The 18,907-nt window shown below is 37.0% G+C and overlaps 4 protein-coding genes across 5 annotated transcripts; 3 read left to right on the top strand and 1 right to left on the bottom strand.

Annotated features, from left to right (window-relative positions):
• Positions 1–421: 421 nt before the first annotated feature.
• Positions 422–1,135, bottom strand: LOC119078785. Its single transcript, XM_037186497.1, has 2 exons — positions 973–1,135; positions 422–914 (listed from the first exon to the last, which is right to left on the bottom strand). Exons 1-2 carry the CDS (start codon positions 1,046–1,048, stop codon positions 514–516), a joined length of 477 nt encoding a protein of 158 aa, XP_037042392.1. The 5' UTR covers positions 1,049–1,135; the 3' UTR covers positions 422–513.
• A 1,376-nt stretch (positions 1,136–2,511) lies between these two features.
• On the top strand, positions 2,512–4,696 carry LOC119078740 (prolyl 4-hydroxylase subunit alpha-1-like). Of its 2 annotated transcripts, none has more exons than XM_037186435.1 (4): positions 2,512–2,769; positions 2,913–3,924; positions 3,983–4,138; positions 4,411–4,696. In XM_037186435.1, the coding sequence occupies exons 1-4, from the start codon at positions 2,609–2,611 to the stop codon at positions 4,684–4,686; spliced, it is 1,605 nt and encodes a 534-aa protein (XP_037042330.1). In that variant the 5' UTR covers positions 2,512–2,608; the 3' UTR covers positions 4,687–4,696. The 2 variants fall into 2 exon arrangements, with proteins under 2 accessions (XP_037042330.1, XP_037042331.1); XM_037186436.1 differs by having other exon boundaries at positions 2,616–2,775; positions 2,870–3,924.
• Positions 4,697–6,338: 1,642 nt separating this feature from the next.
• LOC119078763 (26S proteasome non-ATPase regulatory subunit 14) lies at positions 6,339–7,833 on the top strand. Its single transcript, XM_037186471.1, has 4 exons — positions 6,339–6,589; positions 6,692–6,835; positions 6,901–7,496; positions 7,564–7,833. Exons 1-4 carry the CDS (start codon positions 6,553–6,555, stop codon positions 7,723–7,725), a joined length of 939 nt encoding a protein of 312 aa, XP_037042366.1. The 5' UTR covers positions 6,339–6,552; the 3' UTR covers positions 7,726–7,833.
• A 1,497-nt stretch (positions 7,834–9,330) lies between these two features.
• LOC119078756 (UDP-galactose transporter senju) lies at positions 9,331–15,320 on the top strand. Its single transcript, XM_037186461.1, has 6 exons — positions 9,331–9,864; positions 9,941–10,067; positions 10,139–10,266; positions 10,342–10,400; positions 13,554–13,989; positions 14,544–15,320. The coding sequence occupies exons 1-6, from the start codon at positions 9,771–9,773 to the stop codon at positions 14,816–14,818; spliced, it is 1,119 nt and encodes a 372-aa protein (XP_037042356.1). The 5' UTR covers positions 9,331–9,770; the 3' UTR covers positions 14,819–15,320.
• Positions 15,321–18,907: the final 3,587 nt, after the last annotated feature.

Genomic DNA, 18,907 nt, shown 5'->3' with positions numbered 1-18,907 from the left:
CTTTTATGTGACAGTGCGTGATACGTTGGCTCCTTCATACATTGATGAAACTTCTAAAAAAGCACGATCAATTGCAGAGAAAGCGGAGAGATTAAAGCATAATCATTATAGAAAACTTAAAGAAAATTTTATTTATTTACCCCGCTTGCTTTTGAATCTTTAGGTTGCATGGGTCCAGACCAGAAACAAACAAATTTGTCACGAAATTAGGATCGTGGATGAAAAAAGTATCAGGGGAAAAGCGTTCAACAGATTACTGATTGCAAAGAATTTCAATTAGTATTCAAAGAGGAAACGCAACATGTGTTCTTCGAACATTGAGAAGGAATAGAGTGGACGATTTTTATTTATTGTAATTTCTGTTTATGAAAAGATCGATTTTTTACTGGCTGCAATTTGAGAAGTCATTTTTTTATTTTATTCATATCTTGAATAACAAAGAAAACGAAAAAAGTGGAAAAAACCTTAGAGAAATCTAAGGAAAAAACACATACATTTATGTTTCGTTGTCTTTTAAATGGAAACCCATTTCCCATTCACGAATTTCTCGATCTTCCGTCGTCGAACATAATCGAGATAATTGTCTTTATTGAAATTAGCAGCACTTGTCAACACAAAACCGTATGAGTCTTCATAGCCAAGGTCACCAAATACGTTTGCTGTTTGAAGATCACCTAGACGAATGTTGGTAATTGCTTTGGCTCTGATATCATTGACAAGGTTGGTCAAGTCCTTTATTGCTGCGTCGACTTGTACAGATTTTGCTTCTAATTGTGATGTTTGAGCGCCCAGTTGAGTTGTAATGGTTTCCAATTTTGTTAATTTCAATTCAAGTGCAGCTGCCTTCTCTTCTAGTTGCTGAATTCGATTGGGTATTGAAGCAAGTTCGGTAACAAAGTTTAATTCGCATGTTTCTACAGGAAGAAAATGCAAATAAAAATTGTTAAATTGCTAATCAATTTAACTTCTTACGTTGTTCAACGACGCTTGCTGACGTTGCAATTGCTGCACAACAAGTAATTGTTATGAGGAAATATCCGAAAATCATTTTCTTCAAAGAAAACTTGTTGATTGATTAGAATTTTCAGCCAACAGGCAAGGCAAGACTAAAAACAAATTACAGATACAAGAGCACTAACCATGAACGATACAGTCGAAAAGATACTGATCTATTGTCGCAACCTTACCAGCTATTTAATGCGATTCGCGTTTATTTGATGATAAGAGTACATAAATAGGATCCGGTGGGTTGCCTAATTATAATTCTTTGAAATTCAGTGCACAATTCTCACATTTACGTATCGAATTATTATTTTATTTTCATTGTTGCGGGTATTTTATCATTTTTGCGGTGTTTGCGGACATGCGTCACATGGATAATGAGAGAGAGTGGTTAGTCTTAATTTTCAGTTACGAAAAAAGCACTCCGTTTTCTCTCTTTAAGCTCTTTACACTTTATACAATAGAAAATAGCCGTGGCTTAGCTAAGCAAAGTGTTTTTTGTAAGTGGAAAACAAGCCTTACCGAAGTATATCCTTTAAGTTTACTAAGAAATCTTCAACTGTTTTGTCTTCCATTAAAAATTGTAGATCTTTAAATGTGATTTATGAATAGAGCCTTTCATAATCTGCATGAAATATTAGGAAAGCTTTTGTAACGATATATTGATAATGGGTCACAAGTCGAAAGCATTACTGTAACGATTAGCCATTACATTTTAAATTTTAAATAATTTTCCATAATGTAGCCCAAGGTCTGACGACCTTATCGCACGCATCCAACCAACCACAAACTCTGCTGCTTCATAAAAGTAAAGAAAAATCACATTTCTTGTTAGAAGTAAAGTCGGGAAAATCTTCATTTAAAAGATGAGGTATCAAGACCCTCTGTAAATTAAATTTAAGGTAAAAAAATGACAAACCGGTCGAAATTTCTTTGGAGTACTAAGTGACATTTTAGAAATTGCCCTACCTCTTTTTCCGCGAGAGGCGAGATGTGCCTTGTTGAACTCGTAATGAAGCAAGGATTCGATACCATACTCTTCAAAAATCCGGATACGTTGAATTTATCCTCCATACAGATTGTTCGAAGAATTCGCGATATGACTCTTAATGGCTTTGATTTAAAAAAAAAGGATTTGGTTCAAAGAAATCAAAAAACGAATGTTTTCCGCCCAAATGTAGGCTAAAAATTTACAAAGGGTTCATCACTCTTAGGTAGCAGCATCCAATGTATTATGTATGACACGTGCGAAAGTTGAATTTCACATAACAGTTTAGAGGTGAGTGGGCTGCCCAAAACGTACGAAGGCGAAGTGCTGAGATCACTCTCAGAATATCATCAAATGAACCATGAACTTGAAATCGAAATGAAGTTATAAACCGAGTTACTTTCATGTTGCACTAGATTACATGTTATCTCATCTCTCAACGACCAGATCAGCATATTGTACTGATAAAACCGAGTCAGTGAAAACTTTATTGATAAATAGCTCTATGTGGTATATCAAGCACTTGTATTTTATTATAACGTGGAACTTGTGAAACACTGGTTTTGAGTTTGTCCTTTATACGTGTTTAAGTCGGATACAAAATCACTCTCGATTGAAATGTGTAAATTTTATTTTTTACTTTTGTTTTGCGTCAGATTGGTAAATTGTGAAATATTTTCTGCTATCGAGGCGCTGGAAGATCAATTTCATAATGAGAATTTGATAATAAAACAATTGGAAAAGTTTGCTGAAAAAATCCAAGATGATTACGTTGACAGGTTATGGTAATTTGACAAGCCTCACACACACATTTGGAATTGTATACGAATCGGACATTTGCTTAAAAGAAATCCGTTTCACTTAATGTGTGTGTACTAGGCTTAAGTGTATCAATCATTGGCAACAAACTAAAATTTTACAGAAAGCTTAAAGCATGGCGAGATGAGCACACTATAGCCGAAGCCGATGTATCGCGTTACATTACCAATCCGCTTAATGCATTCTTGATAATTAAACGTAGCATTGAAGATGTAAAACTTATCGAATCCCGTTCTCCAGGAGTATTCAAAGAATTCCGGTCGAAAATTAAAAAGTACCGAGCTAATGATGGAGACTTACTGGGGGCCGTCGAAGGAGTGTTAAGACTTCAATTTTTCTACAAACTTAAAACAATTGATTTCGCAAATGGAATCATTGACGGTGACGAAACAAGGTCACCGCTGTCTGTTCATGATTTATTTGTTATCGGTGAAAAGGCTACGATGATTGAAGGACAAGATTACAACTACTTTGCATTGGAATACTTGCAATTAGCTTATGAGAAGCTACAACAGGGACATGATGTGAACGGTGAGGTTAGTGATGACACCTTGATACGGCGCTTGATTTCAACCTATAAAACTGTACGAAATTATGCGAAGGCATTTGAAATGTTAGAAGTTCTAAAACTCAAATTTCCTTTGGATGATGGCGATAAGTCTTACTCACGCCTAAGTGACTCGTTACATGCTGCACGAAAGAAATTCGGTTCGAACAACATCATCGTCAACGATTTATTTTCCGATAAGTTTACTCACGATGGCACCTTCTCCGTCTTGAAAGATCGCATTCTTAACAGTCAAATATGTCGGGGAAATGTTTCCAGAACTGCTCATGAAATTTCTAAGCTTCGCTGTCGCTACGTGTCAACTAATCCATTTTCGACACTTGCTCGTTTTAAAGTCGAAGAAGTGCATCTGGATCCTTACGTAGTTTTGTTCGTCGATATTTTATCCGACGAAGAACTTGCGGTTCTTAAGGAATCGTCGAAACACCAGTTAAGTCGTGGCATGGCTACTCAGGATGGTGCGGTAACAAATCGCAGAGTAGCACAAATATCATGGCACTATCAACAAGATCACGAAGTCTTCCGTACGCTAAGTCAAAGAGTCGAGGTAATTTACTCAGATTTTTTTTTAATTTTTCACATCTGAGAGATTTTTGAGCGTTCAGGATATGACTGGCTTATCAATGGAAACTGCTGAACCGTTACAAACACAAAATTACGGTATTGGTGGACATTACGATGGTCACTGGGATTGCGTTATGAAATTTGATACTCCGTTTCACACTTATGGTGGAAACAGAATCGCAACAGTCCTTTTCTATGTAAGTCTTGAGTACTGCTGTGTGAAGGTAAATCACCGTATAGTATTGTTTGTGTGCTTTGGAGAGCTTTCGAAAGCTCTGAGATTCTTTCGGAAGCGTGGAATATTTTCAATGGAATTCAAAAGAAACTTTAAACTTGCGAAAGCTCCTTAAAACTTTAAAGCGAAGGAACAAATGCCATACGGTGTTTTGGCTTAACGACAAGGCTATGTATTGTATATATGTATGTGTTAAAATCAATAGTTGAAGACATTGATCTTATCGCATTTTAGTTATCAGATGTGGAGAAAGGCGGCGGCACTGTTTTCACCTATCTTAAATTGTACGTAGCACCGCGCAAAGGAGCAGCGATATTTTGGTATAACATGACACCGAGTGGATCGTGTGATTTTAAAACAAGGCATTCTGCCTGTCCAGTCCTATTGGGCAGCAAATGGGTTGCAAACAAATGGATTCGAGAATATAGCAACGAAGTTAAGCGACCGTGTGAACCGGGAAACGTATACGACGATGATAAAATGTTTGAATATGCTTTAAGTTTCTATTGAATAAAGAATTTTGGACATGCTTTGGCCTCGTGTCATAATTACACATTTAGAGTCTAATCAAGTACTTTGCATTCGATATCATAAATAACTATTTTCTGATAGAAAAAACAACTTTCACTGAACTAATATCATGTTATTTGAGTACGTGCTTAAATGTAACGCAATTTTAGTATATTTCGTCGAGAAACTGGTAACTGGAAACTGGTAAAATTTTTGCACTAATTTGCCCATCAATTTAGTAGGGACAAACTCCTCAAACTATCATACAAGCTACTAGCGAATAGTGATTTGTTCAAGCCAAAAATGAATCTTGATTTGTGCATGTAAAATGGAAAGAAATTCGTAGCACAACTGACGATGCTATGATCCGTAATTTGTGCAATGACGTTTTCATATTGAGCCATATGAAAAACAAAATTTTACCGAAAAAATTCTAGAAAAAAAATCAACAAAAAAAATTGCGTCACAAGTGGCAGATGTTGAGGAAAGTACTGTTAAGAAAATTGTTAAAATAGGGAAAAATTCGTCCTGAAACAGAGGAAAACCGGAAAAAGCCGAATCATCTACCACTTTGTGACGCAATTTTTTCTAGTTCTAAGTTCTAAGTCCTAGTTCTAAGAAACAAAACAAAAATTTTTGAAATTGAAGAGTGCAAAGTATGAGAAATCAAATTGAAATTTGGAAATAAAATTTTTGTTGTACGCGCCCGGTGGTTCAGATCGTTGACCGCTTGCTTCATACGCAAGAGGTCTCGGGTTCGAATCTCATTAGGGCGCGTACAACAAAAATTTTATTTCCAAATTTCAATTTGATTTCTCATACTTTGCACTCTTCAATTTCAAAAATTAGTCTAACGATCGGTGTGTCCGAAGCAATACAACATCCAGAATAATTACAAAACAAAAATATTTTTTACGATCAATTGATGTTAAATCAACGCACTTCAATCATGAGTGGTACTCTAAATAGAGTACTGAAACGTGACAGTGTATCAAACAAACTTTGGCACTGTAAAAAAATGTGGAAACATTTTTCATGCAAAATACTAGTCTATTTGGCAGCTGTCACTCGAAGCACTTTTGCTTGAAGTGCGTTGGGTGAATGCAAAGTTTTTAATTACCTTCACTATCATCACTGTCATCCTTCGAAGCTTCATCGCCAGATTCTTCATCACTTTTCAAATCTGTTGGTTTATATAGGCCCTGTTGATTACATACAATCCATAACAATTTCACTTTCACTCTAAGAGAACATCTTTGAGAGTAGGACCTAACAATGACGAACTACTAATTTTCTCCATACATTTGAGACTTACCACAGCTCTGTTTCTAGCATTAACACAAGAAAAATTCGGAGGCTTATGCAATCAAAATAGGTTTTGCATTTTCTCGTAAAGATGGGAGTCATTGTTTTTTGTGTGGATAAAAGCACACAACACATTCAACCGTACACGCATACATATCTGAAAATTTGCAGGCTTTTCGACGTGGGAAAAACGAGTGTTCGTGCTGGAAGCAGTGCTATGGGCTTTACCTAAAAACTATTTCGATTACGAAGAAAGTGTTTTCAAATTTTCGCTCCACTTTTCCACGTAGTCGATTGCATTCGTTCGAAAATAAAACCGATAAAAATACGCCGAACAAGAAAGTTTGCTGGGACAATGTCTATCCGTGAATTTAGCCGAAATTGTTGACTTGCATATTTCATCTGTCACTTTGTGTGAATGCTGGACGAGCGAGTTTTTAACACAAAAGCTATTGCTTTAAACGTGAAATAAAGAAAAAATTCGATTGAGAATATTCCAAACACAGATCACAAAGTGCATAAATTGTCCGGATTCGTTGAAAAGAAGAAAGAAAATTTAAAATGGATCGTCTATTAAGATTGGGTAGCGGAGTGCCGGGTGAGTGTATTTGTTTAACGCAATGGAAATCATTACTCAGATGACTTTTCGAGGAACGTAAAGTGCTGAATTTCTCGTTTTCTTTGTCTTGTTAAAATGCAGGCCTTTCGCAAGTACCACCACTGACCGCAGATGCCCCAGTTGTGGATACGGCTGAACAAGTTTACATCTCATCATTAGCTCTACTCAAAATGTTAAAACATGGTCGAGCAGGCGTACCAATGGAAGTCATGGGTCTCATGTTGGGTAAACTTTTTTGTCAATCAAAATCATTTGAAATTTGCTTCATTCATCCTCTCCTCGCATTCCAGGTGAATTCGTCGATGACTACACCGTACAAGTAATCGATGTATTCGCGATGCCACAAACTGGTACTGGTGTATCCGTCGAGGCTGTCGATCCCGTCTTTCAGGCAAAGATGTTGGATATGTTGAAGCAGACCGGTCGTCCGGAGATGGTTGTCGGTTGGTATCATTCACATCCGGGTTTCGGTTGTTGGTTGTCCGGTGTCGACATAAACACGCAGCAGTCCTTCGAAGCGCTTAGCGAACGAGCTGTAGCTGTTGTCGTCGATCCGATTCAATCGGTGAAAGGAAAAGTGGTCATCGACGCTTTCCGGCTGATCAATCCGAATATGTTAGTTTTGGGTCAAGAGCCGCGACAGACTACATCGAATTTAGGTCATCTACAGAAACCGTCTGTTCAAGCGTTGATACATGGACTGAATCGGCATTACTATTCGATTAGCATTAACTATCGGAAAAACGAACTCGAGCAAAAGATGCTATTGAATCTGCACAAAAAATCGTGGATGGATGGCCTTACGCTGGCCAACTACAATGAACATTGCACCATCAATGAGAGTACGGTCGCTGAAATGTTGGATTTGGCCAAAAATTACAATAAGGTGAGTGTGCGCCGCTTGGTGATCTCTTTACGAATTTGTACTAACAATGTATCGCCAAATCCACTAGGCACTGGAGGATGAAGAGAAAATGACACCCGAACAACTGGCAATCAAAAATGTGGGCAAACAAGATCCGAAACGGCATTTGGAAGAGAAGGTGGACACGCTGATGCAGAACAATATCGTCCAGTGTTTGGGAGCCATGCTTGATACCATCGTTTTTAAGTGATTTTCGTTTCCTTCAATTGCGGCAGTTCAATCGAAGTATTTTTCGTTGAATGCCAACTGATTTTATAATTAAAAAATAAATCCAAAAACAAGATTTGCTCTCATCGAATTGAATTTTGATTGGTTTTGTCGCTTCTCTAGAAGGCAAACATGTTTTTATAGACTCAGACGCATTAAATTGGACCTCAATTCGTCTCGCCAGCGAGATGTAATGTCTCACCTTTCTTATCATTTGTTATCGACAACGAGGCTAATAATAAGCAATGATATCTAGATGGTACCCCTTATATCCTTACCATCCGAATGTGCGTTTAAACTTATGAAGTAAAAGATTTAGTGAAGACTCTGAAAACTAGTTTGAACAATAGAAGTAGCAGATTCATGCGACCATCATTTACACAAGGTTAAAAATCAAACCAAATGTTTTGCATGGTCATTACTCCCAACAGAAAGTGTTTCTAATTAGCACTTTTAAATCTATAATGGTGGTGCTCGATACTAGATGTCGTTAGGTGAAGTGAAGTCATTCCGTAGGATACACAAAGTTTCACTGACCAATTGTGTAAATAGACAAAGAAATTGTCTAACTGCACTTGATCGAATGAAGTGTAACAGTTCAGCGGTCAGAGCTTATCCTTAAGGATTTACTCATAAATACAATAGCTCTGAAGAGATATGCATGAACCGAAAAATTTTTATTTGAAAAATGTCTTTTTATGACGGTTAGAGCATAACTCTCCTCAGCTAGCTCTGTGTGGCTGAGAATATTGTTACTTCTATCAACTAGCCTGAATATCTGACTCTAAGACTCAGTCTCACAGTATTAAATGGGGACAAGAATGTTTGATGAGAGAATTCATTGTTCATAGTCAAAGGCCGAACGATTCGCTAATACAGTTTTAAAAGAGCGTAAAGACAAGGGAACAGACCAGCTAATTTAACTGAGCCCGATGGGTTATATGTCAAAATTTCTACTCTCTTTTAACACACTATAGTCTGTTTAAAGAGCAAAATAAAAGCATGAGACAGGTAAAGTGACCAGTTAAATCTTGCTGGAGGTGTATCTGTCAAACTTGTTGTTGTAAACCTTTTATAGGTTTGTTCCAAGGCCATATGAATTGTCAAATTTCATCCACAGAACCATAACCTCAATAATATTTCTGTGTAAATCGCGTCGGCGACGTTTGCTCGATTTGTATGAAATATCACGTAAGCGACGTTGCTGTGGATGAAATTGTCGTTGTTTGGGTTGTCAAAGTTCGTGTTTACAGTTGGAACAGACTTGTTGTTAATTTCAATTTTGTTTTGTTCTATTTGACAGCTACACCTCCAGCGGAAACTGACCGAAAGTGATATAAACCCACAAAACTGGTCTCTCTCTCTCTCTCTCTCTCGATTTACTTCAACGCATCACGGGGTCACACGTCAAAATGAGAGAAACAGCATGTACATTTAAACTGAGCCTTGCTCTCAATTCAATTTTTAATTTATACATTTTTGACAGGTGATCCCGAGACCACTTGAGTGTAACTCGTTTAACTCGTATCGGGTTGACCTGTTTCAATTCAAGTGTACCTGAATAAAAATTCTGAAGGAGCCACGTATAGTCGGCATGGTATAAATTCCAAGAAAAAGCCATCTGTCAACAAAAGTGTGTCTGAGAGTGCTAGTGTGAAGAAGTTGATTTCTCAAAACGATTTTATGGAATTTTACGGGGGACATTAGTTTTCAATGTAACAATAAAACACGACTCAGCTGACAACCAAAACCGCACAAATGAGACGAATCAAAATGTGTATCCAATCGTCGTCTAACGATGGTTGAACAAAGTGTTTTCTGTTGTTGTAACTGAATTTGATGTAAACAAAAAACGGAAATTCTTATCGGACGAGAATTTGTGCAATTCGCTGTGCCAGTATTTCAACCTAAAGGTTTTTAAATTTGGTGTAACAGTGAAAAATTTGTCCGTCAATCAACCACATTCTATAGTTATGACTCTGTCGATTCCATAAATATTTAAAGTGATAGCGCAAGTGCCACAAAAAAATGGCTCATACAAATATTGTATGGTCGGAATTATTTCCGACAACGAAAAGCATTTTAATTTTCATCGGATACATGTCACTGTTCATCAGTCAAGGTAAATATTTACGGAAGAATTTCTGGTCTTTCGAATAATATTCTAATTTCCCACCTATTTGAATCCCCTCCCAAAGGAATACTCGTAACTGCCTCGCAAGAATCTGATAGTGGATATAACTACAATACCGTGCTAGCGGTGTTAATGACCGAAGTTTTGAAATTGATTATTTCCACTTGTCTATTCATTAACGAGAAAGCTGAGTAAGAATATCGAGTTCTGTTTCCCTCTGTTTTCTCCAAAAATAATTTTTTGAAAATATTTTTGTTATAAGGAACACTGTAAGGACATTGGTTGCCAGTATATACCAAGGTAGGAACGTTCTCGGATATTATTTCGTGCCAGCTTTTCTCTACTGCCTGTACAACAATTTGGCCTTCATCAATTTATCATCGTTTGACCGTAAGTCACTCAACAACAATACCAATTTAATTCAGACAAATAAAAACATCTTTTGCGTTGAAAAACGAATTCCAGCAACAACCTATTACCTATTGCTGCAATTCCGTGTCGTCATCACAGGCGTTTTGTTTCAGGTAATAATTTGAAGATTTATCTCCAACGATTTTAGAAAGTTTTATCATAAAAATGATTCGAAATAGTGTTTCCACTGTTAATACGATGCTAAGGTCACGGACAAATTAAAAGTCTCGCAATTGAAAATAATACTTGATGATGAGATCACATCACGAGTCGATTGAATGGTAATTTTTATTCGAAGCATTGGGTGTGTGTTTCACACCAAATACCGTTTTCGTGTGTAGTGTTTGATGTTCGTGAAACTTGAGATATGTTTATCGAGTGGAGAAAATATTTCTCACATTTGAGACTTTACAAGCGACGGTTTTTTGATAAAATTGTTTTAGTTTCGGTGGTTTTATCAGCGAAACATGAAACCGGGATAGTATGAGAATATGGTGTGAATGGAAATTTAGGTCAAAACTTAACGTTTTGCATGCTGGTGAAATATTTATCTTTTTGTGAAGATAAATTAAATTTTGAGAACGACACATTCATATGGATGCCTAGTTGAGTGCTTAAGGCTGAGTAAAGTCCTTTAATCAATTGTGTTTGTAAAGTACAGTGTGCCTAAAATTTTTTGACATATTGAAAAACATACCAACAATAGAACGGACAATAGACTGTTATGATGAAAGAAAAGAAGATATTTTGACAAGTACCCCAAGGCAAGTTTAAATAAACTGGTCTTCTGTTCTCTCGCTCTCAACGTACCACGTTGAAAGAGAAGCAAATACTTTGACAAGTACCCCAAGCCAAGTTATAATAACTAGTCTTCGGTTTTCTCGCTCTGATCATAACAGTCTATTGAAATTTTTCAGCTCAATTCTATTGTTTAAGAATGTTCATCCATAATTTTCAAACGTGATCTTAAATTCATCATTTGAGTTTCTTTAAGTTAAGTTCTTTGAAGCTGTGGACATCGTCTTATAAAACTATAACTCTCTCACATACAGCATCAGCTTTACTAGTTGATCTATTACTTCATTTGATCTAAGTATTTTCAAAAGATTGAGTTCAAATCTTTTACTTCATTTGTTTTAAACATGATATTTGCGATTCAAGACCTCATTGAGCTGAGCTTGTCATTTATTTCGAAGTGTCTGCCATCGTTAACAGATGATTCCATCCATTAGACAGATTAATGCGCAGCAGATTTTCAATAGATTTAAGGTACGTAGAAGAATAATGTGCAAAATTCATGGAAAAATCAACTCACACACCACGAATGATGTCTCTCTTTATTCATTCATTCTCTACCAATTGTTACTTGCCTAGATCTCTCTCTAGCGAGATATGCTCCACTGATGTTCCCAAGTTCTTCTTGTTCGAAGATGTTCGAAAAGACAGCCACAACGATTTAGATAATAGAGAACGTTAGCTAAACGGCCGCTAACGCTAATTTCCAACGCTAAATCCCCCGCTAACGCTAAAATTAACGGTAATGCCCAGTTAATAAATGGTATCATTGTGAATGCATACACATGGACGACACAATTTCGGTGTGTCTCGGTGTCGGTGTGTTTCTCGGTGTAACACATATATTGGCGAGTTATGATTCACTTCAGGTTATACCAGGGCCTATTTTAAGGAAATTAAATTTCCAAAAATTCTCCAATTTTTCCATCACTTTTCGTCATTTTATCTAAAAACACAACAGATTGCATCGTAAATGTTGTTTTTACTGCCTTTTTAGTTGTTTTTCATGTCTTTAAGCTTAACTGATTACTTTGGAATGACATCTTTCAGAAAACCAAATTTAGAAATTTAAAGAATTTTTGTGAAATTTGTGAAATTTTCGAAATTTTTGGAAATTAAATTCCTTAAAGTAGGCCCTGGGTTATACTCTTCAATGAGTATATAGAAGAGAAACGGGCAAGACAGGCAACAACCACACCGAGTCGTCCCTGATGAGTTCCCCAATGTGTTTGTCTTCACTTTACATTTCACTGGAATTGTAAAGATGAACTGCGAAGTTTTTGAATTTAGCGGAACAAAACGGTGTCTCTGGGTACTCTAGGGATAAACGAGACTCGGACGACTTTTTGTTTTTTCCATTCCATTCTCATTTCGAGATGTATCAGATCAGAGCATTGTTTTAACTGTATTTCTATATACAGATGTGGTATTGGGTTCAGGAATGAATGTATTAAGAGGTAGAAAAGACGAGAAGACGACGATTGCTTCATGGATCGGCGAGTTATGGTTCACTTCAGGTTATACTCTTCAATGAGTATATAGAATAGAAACGGGCAAGACAGGTTTAGTCCCAAACACACCGAGTCCCAAACACACCTGACATAATTTTGTGATTATTCCTCCCACAATGTGATCGGATTAACATTTTATCAATGGAATAAGTAGATCTGACTTGTAGGAAGCCAGCGGTATTAAGCTGGAAACGTTTTTTATTCTCTTTTTAATGTTACAAATAGTATCCTCCACACGCCGAACACGCAGTTGGAAAATGTGATTCGTAAAACGTTTTATTGCAATCAAAAGTGAATAAAACTTTTCCAGCTTAATACCGCTGGCTTCCAGATCTACTAATTGCATTGATAAAATATTGATCCGATCACATTGTGGGAGCAATAATCACAAAATTAATTTCATGTGTTTCAATTGCAGGTTAACCACGTGTTTGTTGTGTAATTGAGGATGTTTGTCGTCGAACAGCACATTGTAAAGTTTATAGATTTTTTCCAACACAGTGTCGCTGCCTTCCTGCAAATTAGATCTACGGATTGCAGCAATAAAACATTGATCCGGATGACCTTTAAAAATAATAAATGAAAATAAATCGAAAATTGCGTCGTCCATGTGTATGCATTCACAATGGTGCCATTTATTGACGGGGCATTACCGTTGATTTTAGCGTTAGCGGGGGATTTAGCGTTGGAAATTAGCGTTAGCGGCCGTTTAGCTAACGTTCTCTAATAGCATGATACGGGAGTTCGAATGAATTTTGAGTGGCTGAGTGACTTTGGACAAAGTAAGTTCGAAAACTCTCATCAGCTAATATCGCTAAATTGATTTAGTTAACGCACATAGGGACGTTTCGGAACACGACGGTTCCTTATGTGTTATCTCCGAGAAAGGTCATACATGCATGACAAAAATATGGCATCCAAAACCAAAGAGTGTAATGTGACGAAATTTTCCATTTTCAGATTATTTTCAAAAAATACCTGAGCAAACGACAATGGATCTCATTGATTATCCTCACCCTCGGCTGCATGATAAAGCAATTAAATTTCGGTGACGAGTCCAGCCCGAATTCAACGGAAAACACCATCGATGTCAAATCGATCAAAAACACCAGCGGTCTGAATCTCAGTATCAGTGCCGTTTTCATTCTCATCCAAACCGTTTGCTCCTGCCTGGCAGGTGTATACAACGAATATCTGCTGAAAGACAAAGGATCTGATGTGAACATCTATGTTCAAAACGTTTTCATGTACATAGACTCGATAGTGTGTAACGTTGTTGTGCTGCTGATGCAGGGGAATTTTTTCGGTGCCTTTCGATTTGAGTCTCTTCAGTCGATCTTTCGATTAAAGGTCATTTTGATAATGATCAACAATGCAGCCATTGGAATCATAACAAGTAAGTGGAACTAGAATCAGCCGTGTTTGTAAGAAACTTGTGGTAGTTGATATTCGATTAGTGCTCTGGAAGCAAGGGCACTTCTCTATTTTTGAGAAAGGTTCTCGACTAATTTTTGCGAATTTTCTCGAAGTCAAGAGTCAAGAAAACCATTCAAGCTTCTAAATTTTCTAAATTTTCCAAGGTTAACTCGAACTCATGACCTGAACCTGAATTTTCAATTTCAGTGTCGACCTAAAACGATCTGAACCTGAAATGGTTTAACCCGATCTGAAACTGAATTTTCGATTTCCCGGGATCCCGGACCTGAACTGATCTGACCTGAAAACTTTTGAAGTTCGGTTCAAACCCCAAATTAAAAATTCAGTTTCAGGTCGGGTTGGGGTGAACCATTTCAGGTTCAGATCGCGATTCAGTTTCAGCTCGAGCCTGAAATCGTAATTCAAGTGAAAATCATTTTCGGATTCCGGTCACTCAACCCGTTCCGAGCATTGGACAATACATTAATTTTTGAACTCCGATTTCGACCGACTCATAAACGTTTTACTTTCCAGGCTTTTTCCTCAAGTACATGAACTCCATTCTGAAAACGTTCGCAAGTGCACTTGAATTGCTGTTTACGGCAGTGTTGTGCTATTTCATTTTTGCAATTCCGATACATCTCAACACAGTGCTGGCCATTGCAGTGGTTTCGTTTGCCATTTACCTGTACTCAAGGAGTCCGGTGGTGAACATTGTCGAGAAGACTATTAAAACGCCGGAAGATAGACGGAATCTTCTACGGGACGGCGGTGCTAATAGTGACATCGACGATAGCAGTTTAGTGTAGTGTTTTAGTTGTCTAGTTATATGCAAATTTTGTTCCTTCTACGGGTTACCGTGAGCTTTGATTGACAGATGTAACGAGAATATTATCATTTCGATGATATTAATGCCTAATGATGACTACGTGTAGCTACTCGTAGTAAAGCGGAAGATACCTAATTCAAAATTTCTTTTGTTAAATTGTCATACTTGACAGAAGTGCAAACAAAAAAAATTGAATTAGGTCTCTTTCACTCCACAGTAAGCTACACTAAGTGGTTACTTAGTATGTACCTCAGTTTAATTTTGTTGTTGAAAAAATTTAATTTATTTTGAATTAGATTCTCTGATGCTTTAAACTTAACGATCTGATCGATAAAATGATGATATTACCCAGGTTTTTGTTTTAAGATTTTTTTAATTTTATTTTGAAGTGTTCGATTGGGTGTCACAAGTTATTTATGATGTGGTGAATTCACAGCAGTTATTTTTTGCGTAATAAAATGGTGCGTTTTGATGAACAAAAATTTCCTCATTCTTTACAGTCTTCGAAAATTAGTTGGTATTTCCGTCTGTAATTTTAAACGGTCTGGGTTGCTTCGCCATTTGTTAACCTTTCGAGCTATTTTATGGAATTTTCGACACTCTGTCCATTCTCCTCTCTCGTCACAAAAGAGTCAAAATTGACCCAAATGTGTTAGAACTGTCACGTTTTCTTGAACACACCCTAACGACGTCATTTGTGAACAGTCCCTGGTAATTTTTCTTATCGACAGCAATGATGAAAAGTAAGTGATGACCTTCACCTCCACCTAGGGCATATTTTTAGTAAATTAATTTGCTAAATTTGCTATTTTCCCAAAATTTGCTATTTTCCCAAAATTTGCTGTTTTCCCAAAATTTGCTATGAACAACTTTGCAAATTATTTTTCAAAAAATAGACACTGCCTCCAACCATTGTAGTTTTATACAGTGAAAAGACAAATATTTTTTTAACAAAATACGTAACAGACATAATAATTACATTGCAGTATACTCTTGCCTTATCTGAAAGGTTAAAATTATTGATGGAAATCGTTCTAGCTGCTACACCTATAGGTGTTTATTCACTAGACCCCTTAGTAAAATCTTGCTAGATAAAAAGACGACAATGTGGATTGATATAATCTGTAGTACCAAGACACTTTTTTAGGTTGCCTGTTTGGAAGACTGTTAATTACTCCCAAGATCTTGACCCACTTACCTTTGTCTTAGGGGTCATTCAAATAGTGCGCACGCACTTAAGGGGGGAGGGGGGTTGTTAAAAGCGTGCAGAAAAGTGCGCAGGGGAGGGGGGAGTTAGCTAAAAGCGTGCGCACTCACTTTGGTCCGAAACTTGTAAACTAGAAATGTACCAAAAACCTACTAGAACTATCGCTTTGCTCAAGAAACTCTCTAGTCGGTCATTGTATATTCTCAAGAAAACAATCAGAATAACCAAACGCATGTGGAATTACTTCTTCAGCAAATGAAAGATTTCCTGTACAAGTAGGAGTGAATTTCTTGAGTCAAGCGCTCTAAAAAAAATCATTATTTAACATAATTTAGATACGGTGTTATGTTCATAGTATGACTAACACATGCGATATTTTAGTTCAAGACAGACAAAGGTAAGTGCTATTCTACTTTGGCTATTGGCTTTGGTCTCACGTTTCATAAGGAAATTGTATTTCCAAGTTCGAACTATACGTTTATATGGGTCACTTCGTCGAAGGATTGATTCCAAACACCTTCTCTACACAATTTGTATAAGAATGAAGTCATCTGGATGGAACCAAATATCTTCTCTATACAATTTTGTGGATGGAAAAAGTTATCTGCATTTAATTAAACACCTGCTCTACACAGTTTTGTAGTAAAATCCTTATACAAATTGTGCAGAGAAGGTGTTTGTGTCAACGCAAGTGACCTCATCCGTATACAAAATTGTGTAGAGTAGAGAAGGTATTTGGTTCAATCCAAGTGATCTCATCCTGACACAAATTTGGTTGGGGATTGCGCTGGAATCAATCCTTCGACGAAGTGATACATATAAACGTATAGTTCGACCTTGGAAATACAATTTTCAATAGCCAAAAAAGACTTTCGTGTGGTGTTACACTAAAATTGATCACACTATCACGCAAACACTAATTAAAGTTTATTCTATTGAATTTCTGGATCCGTTACCAGAAAAGCGGACAATTTTTGGAATACAATTTTTTTTCGAAAACGTGCGCACTTTTGGGGGGAGGGGTTTTGAAAAACGTGCGAAAGCGTGCAGAGGGGAGGGGGGTATCAAAAAGGCCTAGGAAACTGCGTGCGCACTATTTGAATGGCCCCTTATCGTTCCACTACAAGCTTAACGATCATCTCCAATAAATAAATATGTCAATAGTCCCTCTCTATTCCTGTTGTTTAGCATCCCAGACTAACATGCACATCCTTAGTGATTGTCCGCTTCAGGGTTCCTCCCTTCGGGTATTATGAACTCTACGACAAGGATCTGCCAATTTTAAATGCACCTTAGTCGCTCCTTATGAAAAGCCGGATCATTTCCATGATTATAGAGGAATCTAGATACGAGTTGGCAACAAAGAATCTATGATATGTGTTTCTGCTTCTCCAGTGTAAACGAAAATCTAATCTAAGCCAGACTCAACGAGTTGGACATCTAAAATCGGGTGATGAAGTGATGTTGTTGCAGGCAGTCACCAACAGACTTGCTGCTACACAGCAATCACAAAAATAAAGTAAGAACTCTGTGTAATGTCGTCCTTCGACTGGGTACTAACCGAACAAATTACCTATACATGTAAATTTAGCTATCAATTCGAAGAGACCCAACGATTTACTAAATTTGCATAGCGCTCTCAAAAAAATTGCCTATCTCTATCTCGCAAAGCGAATAATAAAGTAAAAGATTTGTTTGTTTGTTTATTTGAAAACACTTCGATCAAAAGAAGCTAATAGACCCGATAATAGTATTGCTGTCTTCTCGCCGGCTGTGAATAGACCCACCGATATACTGCCATACAACTACTCCAACGCACTGTGCGTTGACTACTCTTAACAATCACTCACCCAACGCGGATTTACCATATAATTTGTTACAGACGGCTGTCATCTGCTATCGACAACGACAACAATAATCAACGACAAGCTCCGACAAATGAGGTCTTATATAGCAAAAACCGTGTTCAAAACAAATGAAGTAAAAGATTTCTGAAATAAATCTCTGAAAATCTTCTATTAAAAGATGTAACAGATCAGATACTATAGCTGTTTTGCTAACATATGCCTAAATGGAAATTTTGCGCAATAAATGTGAAAAGTGTCGATCCGAGGCGAAGCCGAGGTTGACAACACATCGTATGCGCAAAATTCCAGTTTTGGCATAAGTTAGCAACAAGATTTTCTGTACAGTAGTGGGATCTTCATTTTTCTAAAAGTCACTTTTGCGTACTATAGTGCGCAAAAGTATACATGAAAATCCATTTACGCACTACTTTGATCGCACTACTGTACATTAAAACTGTTAATATGCTTGCGGTCTTTGACGGGTTAAGAAAAGTGTAAATCCGAGAACTGATAAGACACATTTCCACTTGTATAACTGTGCTATGCCACCACCATATCAATTCCGACTGCATAATAGTAGATATAATTACATAAACAGCAACAGTATGCCAGAAAATGTTTCACGTACTTATCAATTTTAGCAATCTCTATCTACCTATTATCAATCTAAGCCGCGTGGGCACCGCAATATCCATTCGTAAATTGTGTACATTTTCCTATTTATTTCGCTGAATCAGTTAAAATTCCGCCATCATATCAGTATCGGTGAATTGAGATAAACACCTGTGCATTTAGTATCGCCTGTTGTTAAATTTTATTGTTTAAATTATATCAATTTACACGATGTGATTGTAATATGTTCGCAGGCTATAAATCACGGAAAAATTTAAATATAAGCAGACAATTTTCTAATTGAAAGTAACGGCAACGGTGTTGTCTCAAAACAATAGATGTAATGAGCGCATAAGGTGAGTAATAGAATTAATCAGTTCCTCCACATTCAATCGTCTTGTTT

The sequence above is a fragment of the Bradysia coprophila genome, unplaced genomic scaffold, assembly GCF_014529535.1.
Source record: "Bradysia coprophila strain Holo2 unplaced genomic scaffold, BU_Bcop_v1 contig_297, whole genome shotgun sequence".
Taxonomy (NCBI): domain Eukaryota; kingdom Metazoa; phylum Arthropoda; class Insecta; order Diptera; family Sciaridae; genus Bradysia; species Bradysia coprophila.
Note: the sequence above shows the minus strand (reverse complement) of the source record. Positions and strands in the feature narration are given on the sequence as shown.